This window comes from Alligator mississippiensis, chromosome 12, assembly GCF_030867095.1.
Source record: "Alligator mississippiensis isolate rAllMis1 chromosome 12, rAllMis1, whole genome shotgun sequence".
In the NCBI taxonomy this organism is placed as follows: domain Eukaryota; kingdom Metazoa; phylum Chordata; order Crocodylia; family Alligatoridae; genus Alligator; species Alligator mississippiensis.
The window spans coordinates 40,160,826-40,183,748 of NC_081835.1; the positions used below are offsets into that span (position 1 = coordinate 40,160,826).

At 45.7% G+C, this 22,923-nt stretch overlaps 1 protein-coding gene across 3 annotated transcripts in view; it reads right to left on the reverse strand.

Annotated features, from left to right (window-relative positions):
• The window catches only part of FANCD2 (FA complementation group D2), a 208,938-nt gene that overhangs the window by 99,451 nt on the left and 86,564 nt on the right, over window positions 1-22,923 (reverse strand). For all 3 annotated transcript variants that reach the window (XM_059716123.1, XM_059716124.1, XM_059716125.1), the window contains 6 exons: window positions 13,503-13,610; window positions 12,334-12,443; window positions 6,416-6,476; window positions 5,789-5,914; window positions 400-473; window positions 162-308 (listed from right to left, as the gene is read on the reverse strand). In XM_059716123.1, the coding sequence (XP_059572106.1) occupies window positions 162-308; window positions 400-473; window positions 5,789-5,914; window positions 6,416-6,476; window positions 12,334-12,443; window positions 13,503-13,610 (626 nt within the window). The remainder of the gene's footprint in view (window positions 1-161; window positions 309-399; window positions 474-5,788; window positions 5,915-6,415; window positions 6,477-12,333; window positions 12,444-13,502; window positions 13,611-22,923) is intronic.

Consider the following 22,923-nt stretch of genomic DNA (forward strand, 5'->3'; position numbering starts at 1 on the left):
CATGTCCCGGTCCCTAACACTTTTGCCCAAAAGAACGAAGGCTCACATCTCACCTAAAATATGTCACACAAAATAATCCTGACTTATTTCGTTATCCATATAAAAATGTCACACAACTTATCAATTGTCAAAACATTTCTAATACGGATGCAACCACTTACTTTTTGCTCTGATTCTCAGTTGCCATTTCCTCAGTAACGTTGCCAAACTCACTCTGTGCTAGCAGTGGTAAGAGATTGATAGCAATTGCTCCCTGGGTCTCATCTTCATCCAGATTATACAGGGACTTCACTGGGAGTGGGTAAAGACTACAAAGAAACCAGCTCTAATTTAAGACCATCACCTTGTTAGTAAACTCATTCTTGATACAAATACCAGTGGTATTAACATTTAGCGTACCCATCTATTTCTGGAGTGAGATCCACCACAAAGTCATTGGGAAAGTCTTCCACCATGCTCTTTCCAACCCGATCCTGGAAAGAAGAAAACAACAACTCAGTATGGGGCTCATTACAGTTTCCTGAACTGGATTGCTGAAGTGGAGCCTGCCTTGGCAACACTCTCCCTACTCAAAGGGGTGGGCAGTTCTCCATCACTATCAGCTGTTTCCTCAACCATGATCAATTCTAAGGATGACTAAAACAAAAGGGATATTACATAGGGATGTGAATGGTTAAACAATTAATTGTTTACCCGTAAGTGCAGTGATAGCTGGTAAGCTTACCGGTTATCCTTTAGCTCAGGGCAAGCGAAGTCTGGCAGAGAAGGGGGGAAGCAAAATTGCTCAGTGCTCCAGCAGGAATCAGAAGGCAGCAAGGCAAGCAGGAGGGAAAGAGGGAGAAGACAGGAGGGGGACTAGTACCCATAGTTTAAGAGGAAAACAATCTAATCCAGGGATCCTGGTTTTCTCTGATAAAAATTATTGTAAATTCTCCAACTAAAACCCACAAATCTGTGTTTTTCCATGATTAAAGTGAAATGCCACTTATATATACAGATATTAGTTGAACACAATGTTTTATTGATATATTTATACGTTCCCACACTTGAGGAGGGATGTGGCCAATATGGAAAGGGTCCAAAGGAGGGCCACCCGCATGATCAGGAGGCAGCAGGGCAGGCACTACGAGGAGAGGCTGAGGGACGTGAACCTGTTCAGCCTCCAAAAGAGAAGGCTGAGAGGGGATCTAGTGGCAGTCTACAAACTAGTCAAGGGGGACCATCAGGCATTGGGAGAGTCCCTGTTCCCCCGAGCACTCCCGGGAGTTACAAGAAACAACGGACACAAGCTAGCGGAGGGTAGTTTCAGGCTAGACATTAGGAGGCACTATTTCACTGTCAGGGCAGCTAGGACCTGGAACCAACTTCCAAAAGAAGTGGTGCTGGCTCCTACCCTGGGTGTCTTTAAAAAGGCTGGACAAACATCTGGCCGGGGTCGTTTGACCCCAGTACTCTTTCCTGCCATGGCAGGGGGTCGGACTAGATGATCTCCTCAGGTCCCTTCTGACCCTACCAAGTATGAAACTATGAAACTATGGAAGACTAACAGTTAGAGGTGCACCAATACATCAGTTCGATAACGGATAGGCACCAATATAAAAAATATTGATTGCATTGGAAATCAGCCTGATGTGGCCGATAAATGCCCCGTGCATGCATGCAGCGAGGAGCACTGTGTGCAGCTGTTAAGTCTGTTGTGGTGGAAGGGGAAGAGAGAGGGAAGGAGTATGGGCAGGGGCAGATCAAGGCCCCCATGGGGAGGGAGGGAGTGGGGCTAGGGCAGGGTACAGGACGGAGCCGTGGCTCGTCCAGGGGATGCTGGGAGCAGAGGGCAGCTCCTGCTGCTGTGTGCACCCCGGGAGGGCACGGGAGGGCGGGGAAGGGTGCCCTCAGATCTGTGCGGGGATGGGTGGGGTGGGCTGCCACTGAGGGCTGGGGATGCACTCAGGGCAGGCAGTGGTAGCGCTGAGATGAGGGTGATGTGGGGGATATAGCAAATTCTGGAGTGGCTGCTGGCCCCCTCCGTAGTCCCCATCCCAATGCCACCACCACCCACCCTGAGCGCAGTCCAGCTCAGTCACTGCCAAGAAGAGTCCAGTGCAGCCCCTGCCCCAGCCCGCAGCAGCAGCCCACCCCACCCCACCCTGCACAGATCCTGGGGCACATGCCCTCCCCCATGACCCTCCCAGATGCTCACAGCAGCGGAAACCATGCCTCCCCCCTTCCTACACCCCCTGGACGAGCTGCGGCTCCATCCTACACCCTGCCCTGCCCTGGCTGGGCAGCACCTGCCCCAGCCCCTGCCCCGATCCCTTGCTGCAGGATCTTCAATCTGCTCCCCCCACCATGCCCCTTCCTTCCCCCCTCTGCTTCCACCACAACAGACTTACCAGCTGGACGCAGCTCTTCAAGCTGCTGGGCTGCGTCTCGGAAATCGGATCGGTACTGGCTGATATGCCTCCTTAAAAATTGGCTATCAGTATCAACCCCAAAAATCTCTATTGGTGCGCCCCTACTAACAGTGCCTCAATCATTATAATAAAATCAATTCTAAATACCTATATATTTTGGCATTTGATTTTGTTTCATTTATCATGGAAAATCAGAGCTCCCCCTGTCCCCTTAGCTCACCAGAACACAAGTCTCCTCTTCCCGCTACTTTGTGGTGCTGAGCAGCCCTGATATGCCAGTGTTCTGCCCCTGCCCATGCTGTTGCCCTTCATTCCCAAGCCACAGACCCCCTCTAGCCCTGTCGATGCCACTCCTTCCTGGCGCACAGTTTCCTCAGCCCTGCCACTCACTCCCAACCCAGAGCCTCTTGCAGGAGCTCCTCTCCACCACCTTGTCTGGCATGCACATGCATGTGGCGCCCTCTGCCCCCTGCATCCCGCTCCACACAGCCCCAAGCAGTCCCTTGCAGGATGGAACTCTGGCTTGCCGGATTTTTCTCCTTCAAAGGAGAAAATCTGCATTTTCCCCCTCTAAAGGAGAAAAGCTGTATTTTTCTGCAGCAAACAGAAAACCCAGATCCCTGCTAATGACATCAATTCAGCAAGTAGCTGCTGGCTTACAGGTGCTCCCTCCCACCCAGCACAGGGCTTAACATGGGCTATGTTGTCTGGCTGAGCTTGCCTCTTCCCCACCTCCCTCCAGTCAAAGGGCCCTGGGAGCCAGAAGCAGCTTTGTTGGAGCTGCTGTGTTATCAGTTAATCATTTAACCAATATGATTATAGGAAGTTAAACAAATATTTTTAAACAATATTTACTTCCCTAATGGCATCACAACTTTCAAACTGCCAACATAAAAAACAATGGAGACAAGAACTGTTCCAGGCAATAGCTGCAAATTTGAATCAGTACTGCAAGTACTACCACCATGGTTTAAACAACTGGCTGTCTTCTTTTTTAGTGTTCATATTTTGTACCCCTTTTGCCTTTTCTGAGTTTTGACTTTCAGCTACTGAAATCAATCCCTGCATGGCAGAAAGAGTGTAACAAGGAACGTGCTGCTTACATGAAAGTTGTCAGAGTGTCAGATGCCTTTGTGACCAAGTTGTGGGAGTCTGTTTCTGACAGGTTTCCACATCTCAGTGTATGGACAAGTGTCCACACCACAGAGACAGAGGATGTCAGCTGCAACTACCAGTGGATGCTACATGCTAGCTTTTAACAACTAACATGAATTGTTTCTGTCGAGATTAGCATAATTTAGCATTACTAAGCTTTTTGTAGAATGCTAATAATAAATTATGTTTATATTAGCTACAATTCATATTGTGTTTAAATGTATATTCATAATATATTTCAATTTAGATTTAAATTTAATCCTTAGATTTATAACAATGCAGAAATGTATTTAATATTTCCGCATATTTTGCTATTTAATTAAGCCATGGTTTTTGCCTCTCAGTGAATCAGCAGTGAGGTGTGGAACCACCAAGGACTTTTGGCCAGTGACAAGAGGAAGCTCTCCATGAAGAGACTGTGAAATCAGTTCTGGACGCCATGAGTGGCCCGTGAAAATCCCTTTCTCTCGCAGCAATCCAAAGTGAACATCTTTTCAATGTTATCTTAATATGCATTCTGCATGCAACCAAGCCCGCCAGTGCTGCAGGGGAGCCACAGGACTTGAACTAGGTGGCATGCATACACTGGACAGTCACTGATCTAAGACCTAGTGCATAGCATGAACACAGTTCCTTCTCATCCAAATTGGGTCACAGTAATCGTTTAAGAGTAAAAGTGGCCTGCAGCCAGTGGTGCACAGAGGCCCAGACCTCTGATACTTACTTTTACTCCAAGGTAAGACTTTTTTCCTGTCTCGGTCCTTTCAAAAATATGGTGTGTTACATTCAGGGGTGCGTTATGAGAGAGAAAATACAGTATCACTGACAAAATCCTTGCCTTACCTCATGAAGATGAGGGACATTCATGTTTTACCCAAGATATTACTTCAAGTTATCTGACTCAAGAACATGCCTTTCTTATAGCTCTGGGGGCTTAAGATCAAGACAGAACACTTCTGTGATCTTCAGCCAACAGTACTACATATCACAGACAGTCACCCCTGGCTAACTATTTGGGATTGCTATGACCCTGGGACTTCAGTCCATGAATCACAACATAGCAATGTTCTACCCCTTCCTCAACATGAGTCCTGACTTCTCTTTTCCCAAAGCAACAAGATTCTTTACCCTAGCAAAACAGACCCCCAGAACCTACCAACCCCCAGTATAACCTGCTATTTTCACTGAGAAGTTCACCCCACAGTGAATTTTACCACATGATCAGATTGGCACAGACTATGAGGTGTTCTGCCTTCCTCTTGTCTTGGGGGGGGTATGGTCCTCTTCCTTGGATCTCTTAAGCATATTTTAACAAACCAGTTCTGTCCTTGCAGTTGCAGGGCATTGACAGTGCCCTCATCTCCCTGCTTCACCTGTGGCAGCTTAGAGTTTCTTGGTATTTTGGGGCACTGTACCCAGTAGTTGTATAGCAGGGTTGTTTGTGTAGTTTTAAGACTAGAATAGACAAGTACTTGAATAGGATAGTTTAGATAAGGATGATTCTGCCTTGAAGGGAGTTGGACTAGATGACATCCCGAGGTCCCTTCCAGCCCTACTTTTCTATGATTCCAGGAGTGCAGCAGAAGGCCATGCAGGGCTAGGAAGGACTCATAGCAGATAGGAAGATAGGGTCAATGCAGACTCTCTACAGGAAGGAGGCAGTCCTAATTTGGTTCCCCCCCCCCCCCCCCCCCCCCCCCCCCCCCGGCTATACGTATCTCTCCCTCTTGTCAGTGCCGCACAGTAACATCTCCAACCTCATGGAAATAAGGCAGCTGTGAATGTTTGAAGGGGTGCCAATTGCAGAAAACAAGGTCAAAGGCACTTTTGGGTTCCAATGTATTCCTGATGCCTCCCTCCTACATTGGATGTATTATGATCAGATTAACTATTTTAAAAAAAGGTTTTTCTCTTATTTCTTGCCATGTAAAAGAAGTCCCTGTACACACAAACAAAGACAGGAAATTGGTAGCCCATATCAGAGAACTGGCAATTGGCCATATTACAGGGGCTGAAAACAGGTAAAGCACTGAGCTGAAAGTCTGGACTTTCAAGCTCAACTCTGCTCATTACAGGAATCCTAGGTTTTTCCTGTAATAGGAAAAGGGAAGGCATTTTCAGACAGAAATGAAATTCTCAGGTTGACCCTGCTAATGTCTAGGAAACTACATCTTTCTGAAGGCTAATATAACCAACAAGATACAAAAAGCTCTGTAACATACCAGGATTTGAGAGTCCAAATTTCCTTTTTGTTTCTCAATCAAGTTTGCAAGTTCATCGTAATAGAGCGCCAAAGCTTTCGGAGTCTGTTCACAGCAGAAGCTCACAAGATCAAGCAGGATGATGAGCTGCAAAAAAGGGTCTAGTCAAAGGACAATAAATAGCCCTACCCACCACCTTGATCAGAGACAGGCATGATCTACAATTCCCCTGCCCACAAAGACACACCAATTCATTAAGCCCATTCTCAGCCTCTGACTTTCTCCACTTATTTTTATATTTATTTGTAGTACAATGAGGAGGCTTCCCAATCACTGGGCAGGAGCCCATTATTTTAGACACTGCAGATACAAAAAGAAGACAGCTAAATTCCTCAGATTAAAAAGCCTGCATCTAGATACAGACCTATTTCCCTCAAGTCCTTTTTCCACAGCTAGCCTCAGATACTGTTGCCTATGAACACGCTCTGCTGGGCCTGACAGTGACACAGGCCAACCCCATGCCCCCAGTTAGACCTGGAACCTCCACAGACACACTCCTTTGCATCACATCTCCCATCTTAGGACAAACAACTAGCTGCTGCCCACACTCCAATCTCCCTCAAGCATACACCCTGGGCTGGCACTCACCTGCCTATGGTGCTCTTCACTCATCTGTGTTCTTTCCAACAAACTCCCATCTCCTTCATTTCTGAAACCAATTGAAAACTCTGTTTTCATTGCTCACTATTTAAAGTAAGAGGCTAAAATGCACTTACAATTATACACAAAACTCCCTGTTCTAGGGTAGAGGAATTACTCCTGGAAAGGACGGGCCTATCAAGAAGCACAATGGAACAGCTTATCAAGGGAAATGGTAGATTTGCCATTGCTTGGAGTCATTAAAGCCAGACAGGATGTCTTTCTAATAGATATGTTTTCAGATCTCAGAAGTCCTCCAGCCTCTGCTGTGGGAAAGCTGGGTATCGAGTCCTTCCCCTGTCATCTCTATTCTTGCTGGACTCTGAAGAGAACAGGATTAGTAGGGCTCCACTTAGTAGTCTCATAACACCTGTAAATTCTGTGTTATGATAATTACTATAATCCAATCCCATGCTCCTGGGCTTCAACTGATCACCTGAAGGGGTGAGGAAAAAATTCTTATACCATTTTTTCTATGCTACATACTTATACAAAAATATGCTAAGCCCAGTAGTACTACCCCTAGGACCATGTATGTCTGTAGACTGGTTTTAAATGCCAACAGAAACTATGTCAAAGTGGTAAGATTCTAGGAGCATCACTGTAATGTGCTCAAGTTTCAACTGTAGAGTTTATAAAAAAAAACAAACCAAAAAACCTGCTGATTAATTCAAAAGGAAGGATAGAGCCATATTGTCCAGGGAAATTGAGGCAGTGAACACAACCAGTGCTTCAAATAGGGTAAGAACATTAAAGAGCAGAAAAGATTTACAGGGAACCAAAAGAGCTATTTAAAATATTAGGATATCAGTCTGATTAGTACAAGTCCTCTTTGCAATCAATCTCTATCTGTCTAGGTCTCCAATAGACTCTCCAATGGCATACCCAACTAGAAGGTAGTGCCCAATTAATTAGCTACACTGAAGATAAAGCTGTGCAGAAGAGCAGCTATGAGAACTGCTGCTGGAAAGTGTGCAGGTTCATGGGACTGACGAGTCAGCTAGACTGTGGCTATGGACAGTTATTTGATTGTAGTGCTAGGAAAACATGGTGAGAAGGGGGGTATACAGGCATTCAAATCTCTAGCTAGAGAATTGTAGTAATTTCAAAGGCATGCTTTCCAGCCAGGGTGCGAAAAGGGACTGCTCCCACCTCCAGGAAAGCCCAGTAATTAACAGCCAGCTCTCCCCCCTTTTGGGGAAGGGGGAAAAGAGCAGCTGCCAAGGACAATCTCCTGCTCTACAGGGTAGCAGGAGCAAGAAAAACTGCTCTCCTTGCTCCTACCACCCACAGTCATGCTGCTGCCAGAGCCCCAGTCCTTGCTATGGCGCTTACAGTGATGACAAGAATTCTTACTTTTATCTTACCCCGGTGCCTCACTCTGCTGATTGGCAGAGTGGGCAGGCAGAAGGAGAAGGGATTGTGTTGGGGATAGGGTGAGGGAATTCCCATCACTGCTTGTGCGAGGAGTGATGAGAATTGGCAGAAACAGCCAAATCTATCCTAGTTGTTGTGGCAGAATCCCCACAGGGCTTTCAGAAAGCTTGCCACTGAGTCATCCGCTTTCCCTCCCCCTCAGAGTAAGGAAGTGGGGAACAAATGACTATGGGATACTGAGGGAGCAAATGACTGTGGGATACTGGGGATCTTAAAGACCTCACAGTGCTACATGAAACTGGACAGGCATTACACATGGAGATAGAAAAAGCTTTGCTTTCTCAGAAAGTGGCTCTCAGAAAGAGCTAACAGTTCGTCGCAGAATCATTTTGTTTTTTTCTGCCATAAACCAATTGAATGGCTCACTTTTTGTGCTAGGAAAAGGCTGCATTTCCTGACATGCATGCAACGCCTGTCCATGACCTGTCCTTTCATTTCCATTTAATGCAACTTAGAAAAGCATGTTATGAAACAATACAATAGGAGTGAACTGTGTGATCTTTCACAATACCTTCATTTTATACTCAAGACCTCTCAGGTAAACCCTGCCCTCAGGGAATATTCACCTTTCACAAGTTACACAGGGAATGTGCCAGATCATTTTAATGGAATGCCAGTGAAAATCCATTAAAATAATTTAAAGCCTTTTGTAGCAAGTATGCCTCTTCACTGTCCCACACACTTAGCATACAAAGGCCATATCCTGGAAGAGATACTTCCAGGACACACTGCAAGTACTTCCAGATACTTCCAGGACACACTGTGATGATCATCTAGTCTGACATCCTGTGTAATGCAGGCCATAGGACTACTCTGAATTAAATCCTGTTCTTACTGGAACTAATCTTTTAAGAAAACATGCAGTTTTGATTTAAACACTGCCAGTGATCTATCCCAGAGCTTTGTAACTTGTTCTGATTGTCATTCCTTCCAAAAAAACTGCACCTTATTTATAATTTGTCCAGGTTTATCTTCCAGCCATTGGATATGGAAACACCTTTCTGTGCTACAGAAAGAGCACATCAAAGTTATGTTCCTTATGTAGATCCTGTGATCAAGTCACCTCAATCTACCAGACAGATTTTGCTCCTTGAGTCTTTCACATGATAAAACCTGTCTTCTCATCCTTTAGTCAGTCTCATGGCTCTTCTCTGAACCCACTGTATCAACATCCTTCATGAACTGTCGAATAAAAACTGAACATGATATTTTAGCAGTGGTCACACTAGTGCCAAGTACAGAGACAGTATAACTCTCTGTTCCTACTGAAGATTCCTGTTTATACACGCAAGGACCATGTTAGCTCTTTAGACCACAGCAGTGCACTAGGAACTCATGATCAGCTGATTTGTCTACCATGGCCAAGATCCCCTTTGCAAAGTCACAGCCCCTACTGGTGCTGATCAAAACATTTCTCAACAAGTGTTAGCTAGAAAGCAAGTCCAGTGGCAGGAGTAGTAGCAAGTGAGTACATTTTAAAAGGGATACACAAAGCATTAGTTTGCTAAAAAAGTTTCTTAGATTCATAGATTGTTAGGGGCTGGAAGGGACCTTGCAGATCATCGGGTCCAGGCCCCCTGCTCTAGGCAGGAAGACAACTAGGGTCAAGTGACCCCAGTGAGCTGACTGTCCAGTCTCATCTTGAAAACCTCCAGGGTAAGTGACTGCACCACCTCTGGAGGGAGTTTATTCCACAGTCTGGACACCCTGACTGTGAAGGAGTTTTTCCTGGTATTAAGCCTGAAGCAGCCTTCCAGGAGTTTGTATCCATTGGTCCTGGTCTTCCCCAGGGATGCCCTAGTGAGCAGCTGTTCACCGAGCTCCTGATGCACTCCTCTGATATAGCTGTAAGCTGCTATCAAGTCCCTTCTCAACCTTCTCTCCTTTAGGCTAGAGGCCCAGGTCCCTCAACCTTTTCTCATATGGCTTGCCTTGCAAGTCCATGATCATATGGGTGGCTCTTTTCTGGACCATCTCAAGTTTTTCCACATCCTTATTGAAGTGCAGTGCCCAGAACTGGACGCAGTACTCTAAGTGCGGTCTCACCAGTGCTGAGTACAGCAGGAGTATCACTTCCTTAGTTTTACACAAGATGCATTGGTTGATCCATGCCAGCCTGTTATTTGCCCTGCTGGGAAGATCACACTGATGGCTCATATTCATGCAATGGTCAATCATTACCTCTAGCTCCCTTTTGGCTGTGGTGCAAGTCAAGCTGTCACCACTGAGCCTGTATGTATGTTGAGGGTTTTTGCCCCCAGATGGAGCACCTTAAAATGTTAAACTTGATCTGGTTCCGGTCTGCGCAACTCGCGAACTTGTCTAGTTCCGCCTGTACCTGCAACCTATCTTCTGACGTGACCACACTGCCCCATAACTTGGTCAGAGCGCTTTTCACTCCCACATCCAAATCATTGATAAAGATGTTGAAAAGCACCGGTCCAAGAACAGACTCCTGAGGGACACCACTGGCCACTTCATACCAGGACAACACAGATCTGTTCACGAGAACTCCCTGGGTCCTACCCTGTAGCCAGTTTCCCACCCACTGAACTGTCGAGCAGCTGAGCCCATGTTCTTCCAGTTTTCCTACAAGGATATCGTGGGATCAAAAGACTTTTGGAAGTCTAGGTACAGTAAAAGCTCTGTTAACCGGCACCTTACAAGCTGGCATGTTCTATTAACCAGCACACCAGCTTGTAAGGTAAAGTGAAACTGGAAGCGCTCAACGTGGCACTTCCAGTTTCGCTGAGCCCCCATGACCTCCAAAGCAGCCTGCGCTGCCGAGCCCCCACAGCCCGCGGCATAGTAGGCTGCATGGGGCCCGCCTCCCTGTCCCTCAGGGCCTGTGGGAGGGTCAGCGATGCCATGGGAGGGGTGGCGACGCCCCAGACGCGGCTGGAGAAGCGGCAGCCTGACCAGGCAAAGACGCCTGTTCAGGCCTCTCAATTAACCAGCATATTTTGTTATCCAGCACCCGCCATTTCCCATGGGTGACGGATAACAAAGCTTTTACTGTATATAACATCTACCTCGTCTCCCAAGTCCAGGGGTCGAGAGACCTGGTCATAGAAGGAGATGAGATTGGTAAGACAAGACCTACCCATGACAAAGCCACGCTGGCTGTCATTCAGAATCTTCCCTTCTGTGAGCGTATTGCACATAGATTCATTAATGAGCTTTTCAAGGATTTTCCCTGGGATAGAGGTTAGGCTAACTGGCCCTTAGTTGCCTAGGTCCTCCCTCTTCCCCTTCTTGAAGATGGGCACAGTGTTGGCCCTCTTCCAATCCTCAGGCATTTCCCCTGTGCACCACGAATTCTGAAAGAGCTTTGCCAGTGGTTCCGTCATGACCTCAGACAGCTCCTTCAGCACTCTTGGATGGAGTCCATCCAGTCCTGTTAACTTATAAATGTCTAGCTTCTCTAGTTGGTATTGCACCTGTTCAGCATCCACAGTGGGGAGGCTGTCATTCCCAGCATGCCCCCTATGAGCCTTATCTTGCTTGTCTTTCCCCTTGGTCCAGTGAAATACCGAAGCAAAATGGGCATTCAGGAGTTCAGTTTTTCCCTAAATGTCAGTTACCAGATGTCCCAAGGTGTTAAGCAGGGGTCCCACACTTCCATTTGTTTTCCTTCTACTGCCTACATACCTAAAGAAAGACTCATTATTGTCCTTGACTCCCGTGGATAACCTAAACTCAGTCGCTGCCTTGACTTTCCTGATCATTTCCCTACAAGTGTTGGCCACTATTGTATAGTCCTTCTTGAGGACCATCCCTTGCTTCCACTATGCGTACACCTCTTTTTTCTTTTTTAAGAGGACCGCAAGTTAAGTAATATCATTCAGTTAAGACTTTAGTGCAGTGGTTCCCAAGCTTCTGACCCGATAGGCTGTATAAGTGGCGTAGGATCAGTCCAGACCAGGCCCCATGCAGGGTTGGCACATGAAGTCAGTCTGAAAATGTAATCTGGCACACCGGCTCAATCTTACCATGTGCACCAGTCCAACCCTGCATACCAGCCATGAACCAGCCCAACCCAAGCACTGGTTGCGGCTGCATGCTCACCCAACCCCACACACTTCAATCTATCTGCAGAGCAGCCCTACGCACTGGGACATAGCCAAATTATCCAGCCCATGGGGATCCTCATGAGTCCAGAAGTTTAACAGCAGAGAAGCAGCAATGAACACTGCTACCACTTCTCTGCCACCAAAGTTCTGAACCTGTGGGATGGTCATGGGCCAGATGAAATGGTTCAGTGACTGGATGCAGCTCACAAGCCAGAGGTTGAGCACCACTGCTTTAGTGCAACCATCACAAGCCAAGAAGCTGTTTTAACCTTTCTCCATCTCTCTCACCAGGTCTGGCTTTATTATAGTAGCTAAGAGTATGCTAGATAGAATAGAACATTGGAACTTCTTTCTCACCTCTTTGCTGCCACACTGCTGGCCAAGGTTATAGCACCAATTATCCCCATTTGTTTGTGCTTAAGGTGACTGCTAGAGAGACGCTTCCTGATCACCATATGCATATCATCCTATAGTGACCGAGGGAGAGACAGGCATTAGAGACAATTTCCATGTAAACATTTGTGTTTGTTACTGGTGTTACTATGACCATCTCACCTTTCAATGTGTCTGCCCCCAGTGTCTGTAAAGAAACACCATTTTCTCTACTCATAAGGACAGCCCTAGCCATAAGAACTGTATTTTTGTAAGAGACAAATGCATTTTGTGCCCTGCTTTATTATAGAGATTCTGCCCTCAGCACTATAATTAAAGCTACAACAAATGTTCTCAAATCAGGTTCAGAATATCCTTTGCTCTAATTACGTCACTGAAGGAGCTCTGAACCTGGATTTTGTTGTTGTTGTTGTTATTAGTGGAAGCATATAAAAGAACACTTCTGATTTGCAGGAGCTGAATTGTCCCTGCAGCAAGGTATCAAAAACTCTAATTTTCATAATGAAATAAAATGTTATCAGAATTTTTGGTAAGTTTTATCCAAACTACAGATATCTAAACTGCACTATCCTCACTACAGGATATTAAAATTCAGAGCCATATATCTGAACCTACTGCTGTTACAATGTATTTGATCTGTTTACAAAGATGTTACATAAGTAGCATGAAGTCAATCTGGATGTAACAGACTTGATGACAGATATCTACCTAAAATTTTAGATCTCAAACTATAGCTCAGAAGTCTAACACTTCACAAGACAAAGCTGCTCTCCTGGTGCTTCAAGTTTCTGTTCTTTCTGTCCTGCAGACCTCAAGCAGCTAGATGGAAATAATAGAGCCTATAAAATGTGGAGCGGGGAATAATCCCTCCTGTGCCAAACAGAAGCAAACTCCACAGGAAAAAAGAATCTAGAGTAGGAGAAAAGTTGGCACCCATTCAAATTTGAGGGATTTTAAATGAGAAGTACCTTGCCCCAGAGACCCCTGTACACACGATGATAGTGCAGACTGTATGATCCTGAGCTTTTTGCTGTCATCCCAAAACAAGTTCTGCAGTCTAATTCGATGAGGGGAATGGGGCATGTCCTTCCCTCCTTCCTTCCCCATCGTCTCTCCACGCCTCTTCTACTCACCTGAATGTAGATGCCTTCCTGCCTCTGATTGAATGCCAGCACACCAAGAATGTAGAAGAGCTTCCGGATTTGCTGGGGATTCAGTTTCTCCGTATAATCTAAAACGTTCTATAAAAGACAAGTTACAGCACCCTGAAGAGCTTAACAGACTTCAAATACACCGCTAGTGTCAGCCACTAAGTCACCAGCTTTCTTTTACTTTCTACATATGCTGCAATAAAGCTACCATTGTACATTCAAAGTAATGAAACAGCCAGGTATGTCCATGTATCATTCCAGGCTAGATTAATTAAATTCTCTGCTGGGAAAGCAATGCAAATGCAGCTTTCCGCCTCCCTCATGGTTTATGTTACCTAATTAAGCTTGCTTCTATTACCTAGTAAAGGAACTGGTTATAGTTTTCAAAGCAACAAATACTTCAGGCCCCAGGGACTTTCATGAACATGGGTAAGGCTGGAGAATAATATAGAAAATGTTATAATCTCATTCATATAAATCAGTAAAGCTTCCTTATTTGGAAAGTGTGCAAAACTGCTCACCCCACCTCCAAATTGGTATGGTAGAGCTCCGGAGGGTATAAAAAAAGGCAAAAGAAATTAGGGGCTGGGGGAACTCTCCTATGAAGAGGCTGAGAAGACTGGATTGTCAACATAGAAAGAGGATGACTAAGAAGAGGTAAGTCTACAAAATGGCCAAGACAAGATAACTGGCAACTTCTGTTCATCCTATTTATCCACTTGATGGTTCTACTCTAATTAACATTCTCCTCCGGGTATTAGTAAATCTAAGGCACTAGGAAATCAAAGGTTGAAGCAAGAACTTGACAACTTCACCCCATTATGTTAGAAGTCAAGCTTTATTTCCCCCCCATTTGATTGACAGGGTAATGAGAAGTTGCCCAAGGTCAACTGTGGCAGAATTAGGAGAGATTTCTAAAATTGAATACCCAAGCCCCATGTATTCAGCCAAATTTCCAGACAGAGCATGCCAAAGGTATTTTCTGTGCTGTGCTGTCTGTAACCACTAGATTTTAAACACAACCTCCATCCAGAACCATGAGCAGAATCCAGAGTTCCCAATATTCCACTGCTGTCTAGAAACATTTATACGCACTACTTGCAAAAGTGTGTGATGTATTCCCTCTAACATTTTGCCTGCAAAGTGGTATTACATTGGTAGCCTCTAACTTTAGCTATAATGGTAGAGGTTCTGTTCCACAGGTATAAACAATCATAGAATCATAGGGTTGGAAGGGACTTCCAGGGTCATCTGGTCCAACCCCCAGCTCAAATACAGGAATGCTATTCTTAAATCATCCCAATCAAATGCTTATCCAACTTTTTCTTAAAACCCTCCAATAAAGGAGATTCCACATCTTCCCTGGGCAGTCTAGTCTACTGCTTTACTGTCTTAACAGTAAGGAACTTTTTCTCCCAGTGTTAATGCTAAATCTATTTTGCTGTAATTTGAAACCACTGCTTTGTATTCTGTCCTTCACACAAAGGGAGAAAAGTAGTTTTCCCTCATCTTTATGGTAGTCATTCAGGTATTTTAAGTCTGCTATCATGTCTTCCTTTAACTGTCTTTTCTGCAAGCTAAACATGCCTAGTTTTTTCAACCTTTCTTTATATCGCTTGCTTTCCAACCTTTTTATTGTTTTTTAAGCCAGCCTCTGGACCTTCTCTAACTTCTCCACATCCTCCTTAAAACAAGGAGCCCAGAATTTCACACAATACTCTAGATCAGTGGTTTTTAAACTGTGTTCTGCTAAACTCTGGGTTCCAAAACAGATCATCAATGTTCTGCAAAATAACTGAGGATCATGGTCAAGCAGGCTGGGAGGTGGTGTACAACCACTGCTGGGCCAGGTCACCTGGCTTCACATCAGTCTTCAGGACAGGGGTAGGTATTCCACAGCAGAAGTGATATGAAAGGGTCCTGTAACTTTAGGAAGATGAAAAACACTGTTCTATATGAGATCTAACCAGCGTGGGGTAGAATGGCACCATCATCTCCCATGTCCTGTACCTAATATTTCTATTGATGAAGGCCAAAATTGCATTTGCTTTTTTTGAAATTGCATATTGTTGACTCATGTTGTGTCTGTGATCCACAAAGACAAGAAAGAGAAGAGCTGAACTAACTTTGGGGTCTCAGGGCTGTGTGGGCTAGATTAGGAATCAAAGGACTGCTTAACCCATTAGAGAGGGCAAGACGTTTGGTTTGCTATGCTGCAGTTGCCCAATAAAGACCTTTTCTTGAAGAGGAACTATCTGTTTTTTCTGTATGTCACTTTAAGGGAGGAAAGAATGCACCCCAAAGAGGTAAAGTCCCTCTTTCCAGAGCAGATCCCTAAGCGAGAGCCAGAGGAAACTACAGAGGATCAAGGACCAAAAGGCCAGGGTCTTGGAGACAAAAGAAGCCAGGGGTTCACCCCACTCAAAGCCAAGACTGGGCTGGCTTCAGGGGTACTCAGAGAAACTAGACAAGGCTGAAGGCTGGTCCCAAGCAACACTCCCCTGAGAGAAACCATGGCAAAAGCCCACAACAGATGCTCCTTTATTCATATCCTCAACTTTCTGGAACAGTAGTTTGCATTTTGGCCTACTTTTCTTTGTATCCCTTCTGCTTTCCTATGGCTCTCTAGGCCTTCCCAAAAGTAAGCTTCTTCTCCTGGTCCTTTCACCTTTGTTTTCAATGCCCTGTAACTGGAGTGTTTTGCTCGCCATCTCCTTTAGAACCTAGTTTAAAGCTCGTCTTACTAGGTTAGCCAGATGATGCTCAAAGGTGCTCTTTCTAGTCTTTGTCAGATGGATCTCATCTCTCAACAGCAATCCTCTACCCTGGAACATCTGCTTATTGTCAAAGAATCCAAAGCCTTCTTAGCAACATCATCTTCTCAGATGTACTTTTACCTTTATGATGTGACAATCCCTACCTGGGGCCTTATCTTTGACAAAGACCATCTGCACCTCAATCTTCCTGCCTAGAATCTCAGAATCATTCCTGGAAGTATCATTGGTAGGGGGTGCATCTACACAAGACACTTTACTGTGCAGTAGCATAGTTTACTACACAGTAAGCGTGTGCATCTACACACACACACACACACACACACACATATGCTTACTGCACAGTAAACCTCACTAATTGCAAGTAAATTTGCTACTTGCTGCTTGCTGCCAGGGCAAGCTCTGCCACCAGAGTCTGGGCAGGGACTATGTCCCCCTGTCCTAGCAGCAGGGAGCTCCAAGCCCCCTGCTCCAAGATGGTGATTGGGAGGGCAGGGGTTGGGAGATTCTTAACTTCAGGGTTGATGCTGGGAGATAAGGATCTCCCAGTGCCAGCCCTGCAGTCACAGAGTTGGTGCTGGGAGCTCCCTGCTGGCAGGAACATGCTTCCCAGCCTGTTCCCCACCCAGCTGCAAGATTACAGAACTGAGCAAGGAACAGGTTCTCTAGCTCCACCCCTGTGCCCTGGTCAGGTGAGCTAGTGAGCTAGCTGCTAGCTGCCCCACTGGCAGATGGGGGCAGGGGGGGCTAGGACCTATTCCTCCCCTGCAGCTCTTTCCAAGTCCCCTGCCCCTGATAAGAGAGCAGGGCCAGGAGCTGAGCTTCCTGCTGCCAGGGCAGGGGGACATTGTCCCTGTCCTGGAATTAGGCAGCCCCCCTGGGGCAGGGTGCAATGTCCCAGCTCTGGCCAAGAGACAGCTGTCTCCTTGCATAGTGCACCCTGCCAGACCCTGGGCTAGCACCTAGAGGGAGCCTAGAGCTCCTCCTGGTGGTGCCAGGGGCCCATTGCTGGGCCCCAGGAAGTGGAGGTGTTTTGCTGCCATTACCAGCAAATCTGCTCCCACTTCCCTGCATGTATGGACACCTGCCCAGGAACACTTACTGACAAGTAGTTTACTTGCAAGTAAACTGCTCCCAAATCTAATGCATGTGTAGACACACCCAAGGAGAGGTAGTCTGAAGTCAGGCAGAAAGCAGAATAAGGTTGCACTTCATAGACTAAATCAGAGACAGATGCGCCTATCATTAACCCCTTAACTTCCTAAAAAAATGAAGAAAGCAAAACTTTCTAAATGTAAATACTCCATCAACAGCCCTACAAAGAACAGTACTATCAGCAGAGCTGGTGGCAATCTCTCAATTCAAGGATGATCTCTGCCACGGCTCATTGATGGGTCTTGAGGTGACTTAAGAGTTCAATCTTTGAGCCACAGACCTGCCCATAAAAGTTGCAGGCCTTTACAGAGGAAAGCAGGCTGAAGGCTGGGATTCCTCTCTTTTTCCTTCCTCTGCTCTCTCTTTACTCCTTCAAGGGCAAAACACTTTACCTCAAAATGGGCCACTGCCTGGCTAAGGTTGCAGCATCTTTGAAGCTGTTTAGCAGATAGCTCTTCCCAGCTCTTGATGTCAGCATGCCTTCTTGAGGTATGCCTCCAACGTGTCCTTGTAGCATTTCTTCTGGCTGCTGCAAGATCTCAGGCCATATCTAAGCTGGGAGTAAAGTCCTTGTTTTGGGAGTTAAGACTCAGACATCAACACACAATGTCTGGTCAGTGAAGTTGGTGATTGAAGATCCCTGACACAACGCTGTTAATAAAGCTTCAGCAAGGATACCAGCATTTGTGCAATGATCTTCCCATTTGAGGTGGAGAATTGTCCACAAGCATCATTTAGTTATACCTCTTCAGGCTCTTGATATGACTAATAGGAACTGGAGCAAGATCAGTAACTTATCCAGGAGGATAGCCAGGGAACAAGCAGAGAGCACAGTTGCCTGGACCATGAGGCAAACCCCTCCTAGAGACATGCCGGCAGCTTCACAGGTATGCCAAAGCTCATTGGGTGAGCTCCAGTCACATGAGGCTATTTGTCCTGGTGACAGGGAAACTGATGAGTCTGGAAATAAAAAGCCGGAAGGTACAATGCTACAGCAGAGGTAGGGCCCATTTGGGGGATCAGTGGGTTGTGTTTACAGGCTTTCAAAGAGGGTAACGATGGAGGGAGCTGAAAGACACAGGAGAGATGATGGCTGCAGCTACCCGTCCCAGCCAACTGCAGGGATTCTGAGGATGAGGAGAGGACTGACAGCCTAAAAGAAAAAGCTGACAACAGTAGCTCAGCATGGCTGATGCTCCCTGAAGCTATGACCAAGGAGAACGCTCTTAAAGGGGTTGTGTTCTTTTCTTTTCTTTCTGCTGCGAACATGGACTTGTGGGGCAGGGTCCCAGGTAGGGGAGAGCCTCATCTGAGATGGTGACCTAGGCTCTGCCAGGGGACTATAAGCTGGGTTTTGTGTTGATCTTTAACCCAATGCGAAATGCCTTGAGGAAGTGACTCAGTTCATGTAATTTGGTGGAGCCCTGCAGAAGAATCCCATCAGGAGACCCATGATGAAGATCTGATCACAGCCACATAAAAATCAAGTGCAGCATCCTATCCTGTAAGATTACACCCAAGTCATGGTGGGCAAAGAGTAGTGGGTGGCAAAGAACTGTGGTTGTCTGGTGCTCAGGGGATGCCAGAACAGGTATGCTACATCACCCATGGACAATGACAACAGTAGGTCATCCACTTTTCACATCCATAGAGGAGAGCAGGGATAATGACTGCATTGTAGACCTGGATCTTGGTCTTTCCAGAGATCACAATAAATAAAAATACACCAAAGCTGTTTCCCATAGGAGATGCCTGCACATTGGATCCTGCACTCTATTTCCTCATCAGTGTTCCCTCTCTGAGAGAGGTGGCTATCAAGGTAGGGGAAGTGCTCTACTGCCTCCAGGGATCACATTCCCTCAGTGGTAAGTTGAGGAGGGGGTCACATTCATGGCCTGGGGAAGGCTGATAGAGCACTTTAGGCCTCTCAATGTCGAGAGAGAGGCCCACAGTTCAGTACATTTCTCCAGAAAAATACAACATAGTCTGGAGGTTTTCCTCAGTGTGTGCAAGGATGGCAGAGTCATCAGTATATTGAAGGTCAAGGATGGTTGTTTTGAAAACTTTGAGCAAAAATGTCTCAGGTTGAAAAGCCCTCCATCTATTCAGTATTCAACATCAATTTCAGACAGGAGGCAGTCCTTGATGGGAACCACAATTACAGGAAAAAAAATGGGGAACAGAATTGGTGTGATTATGCATCCTTGCTTGACCCCAGTTGGGATGACAAATGGATCAGTCTCTGATCTTCTACAAAGAAGAGTTACAGTCATCTAACTATGAAGAGGCCTCAGGACATTGAAAATCACCCAGTACTTTCCACAAGGCTTTGCGATTGTCTTAGTCAAAGGCCTTAATAAGGTCAATGAAGACCATGTAGAGGTCCCAATGTTTTTCTCAACACTTTTCTTGGTCCTGATGGGCAACAAGGATAATGTCAATTGCCCTGCAGCATGGTTTGCAACTACACTGAGACTCTGGTAGGTCTTCCTCAGTAAGAGATAGAAGACAGTTCAGGAGAATTCGAGGGATGGTTTTCCCTGCTATGGAAAGGAGGGTAATACCTTGATTCCCACACACAAACTTATCTCCTTTCTTGAAGATAGTCATGATGTTGTCATTTCTCAGGACTCCAGGGATCTCCTCACTATTCCAAACCCAAAGAAGAATTTTTTGGAGTCTCAGTACCAGTTTCTCACCATCCATCTTGAAGATTTCAGCAGGTACGCCATCCAGTCCAGTAAACTTGTTCTTGGTTTACTTGATAGCATGCCAGACTTCTAAGTTAGAAGGATTAGTAAAGGATCCCTTTTCAGTGTGTTGAGAGACAGTGTTGCCACAGGCATCTGCCACACACAACTCATAGTTTAGGAGCATCTCAAAGTGCTCTTTCCACCTAGCTTGGATAGATTCATCATCTTTAAGAAGCACTGAGCCATCCTGCAGTCACAGGGAAGAGGACTGTAGGAAGCTAGACTGCAGATTTTTCATTGCATGGGAAAAGTTATGCATGTCATATTTGCCAGCAGAGCTAAATCTCTTTGGCTTTATCTTGACACCAATAGTTTTTGATTTCCCAGCTCCTCCTTTGAGCTATGGTTTTGAGGAGCTTGTAAGTCTTCCTTCTGCTGAGATGAGATGAGGAGTCATCTTGCCAAGCAGAATGAGACCTTCTCTTCCAGTTGTGGAGGCCTTGGATCTCAGCATTGCTCTCATCAAACAGTCTTGGTGTTGATGGGTTCAGCCAATGAATTCAGCACAAGTCATAGGGACAGTAGTTTTCAACCCCTTACAGAGTTCCTTAAAATGTTGCCTTCATCTGCGGGCTGGGAAGGGAGCTTTTCATGAAGACACAGCTGGTAATCCTTAAAGAACTCCGGGTCATAAAGAGATTTGGTGTTGAAAGTCTTCGCATTGCTTTTGGCTCTTTGCAGTTTTCCAAGGCAAACCAGTTGTTCATAAAAGATCTGACAAGATGGTGATGTGTCTAGCAGTCACCAGTTTCTCACATGGCTCACATGATATGGACATCCATTCAATTACAGGCTTTAACAATAACATAACTGAGGAGGTGTTAGTGCTTAGAGCAAGGGTGTCTCCAGGAAGTCTTGTCACTATCTGAAGATGGTGTTCATAACACCATGCTCCACACATTTGTTCAGAAGAATGCCATTGGAGTTGGCTTCCCCCATGTCTTCTTCCCAAGTGGTGCCACTCCAGAGTTCTAGGTCATGCCCAACTCTGGTTCTGAAGTCACCAAGGAGAATGATCTTGTCCTCCTTGTGAGTATTAGTCAGAACATGGTCAAGGTTGGAGTAAAATTGTTTTTTGACATCATCACCAGCCTTGTGTCAGGGCGTACATACTGATGACAGTAACATGCTGGTTGTTGCTCAGCTTAGGTCATAAGATGTTCATTGATGCCCATGGAGAGCTCCATACAATGACTTGCACACTGATTCTTGACAGTGAAACCGATGCCATGAATGCATCTGTCCGGGGCCAGTTTCCACTTCCAGAAAATGCAACCTCCATCCTCTTCCTTCAGCTGACCTTCATCTAGACATCATCTCACTCAGAGTTGCTATGTTGATGTTGCATCTCACTAGTTCTCTGGAGAAGATAGCAGTTCTTTCCAGTAATTCAATTGTCGTGACTGTCCATCAAGATGCAAACATTCCACGTTGCAAAAATCATTGTCATCTTACGATGCTTACAACTTCAGTGAAACCAATCCCACTGAACACAGATCCCATCCTGTGGACTGAGACCTTGCCTTGTAGTGGTGGAGAGCCTGCATGACCCAATGATCCTCAGAGCTGTGTCACCAAGAGTCTCACACTCCTGGCAGGGTTACCCATGGCAAACAGGCCTGAGGGGGGGATCCAGACAAACTACAAGTCTTCAATGGCAAATCAGGCAGAAGATGTCAATATCTCAAAAGCTGTAAAGATAGATGAAGGTTGCAGTATGGTAAAAGTCTCTTGTCATCTAGGATTCTCCCTTGCCACTGGGCCCAGATCTCCACCTTGCCAGGATTGTATGGTTTTTATTTCTGTGCACCAGCTTCCTCACATTAAACAAAAAGCCATGTGCAGGTTCTACAATAGTAAACAATGTGCTCTCCTGTACCAACCCTCAAAAGCCCTGAGGCAATGGACTAGTGGTGACAGAGATAGTGCCAGTGAATCCAGCAGTTCCAACCATGAACCTGCACACAGGCACCAGTAGCCTGATAGTAGTCTTTCACCTGGGTTGAGACAGGGGTACAATTTGTTAGCTGCTACCACGACAGAGCAGTCCTATTCAGAATCTCATCTGCTCACCCAACCTAAGGAGGGGGCTAGAAAAGGTACCCTAAACCTAGGCTGTCTTATCTGCAACTGGCTGGACAGTAATATCATCAACCTATCCAACCACACACACAGCCTGGCTGAAATGTCTGTATTATACCATGGTCTTTCTTTCTGCCCCACTATACAACTCAGTAAGGCACAGATGTATAGAAACTTCAAGGCTTTTCTCTGCCATCTAAGACCAAGGGAATATTTCCATGACAAAGAGCCATGCAATGATCAAACCACCACAGTCCTGACCCATACAAATCACAAGAAGGACAGCTCCTGGACTCCATCTGAGGGCCACAGATTCTGGACCTCTATATAAGCCATTCCTGCTTTCATACTCACTCTGAGATTGTAACATAAACATAACTGTTTTTTGGCAACCTCAGTCCTGTGGAACAGACAGCCATAAAAGCAACTTAAAAAGCAGCCATAAAAAGCCTTAAAACCAACCCTAATATTATCATACTGATAAGGGGCTACCACTGTTGTCATGGACAGAACATAACACATCATACAGGAAACTGAGAGACAACTCTCCAAGATGAAGTTTTTACAAACTCATGACCGAGAACTCCACAGCACAATATTAGAAGAAACTAAACCTCTCAAAGAAGCTATCTCCAGAAA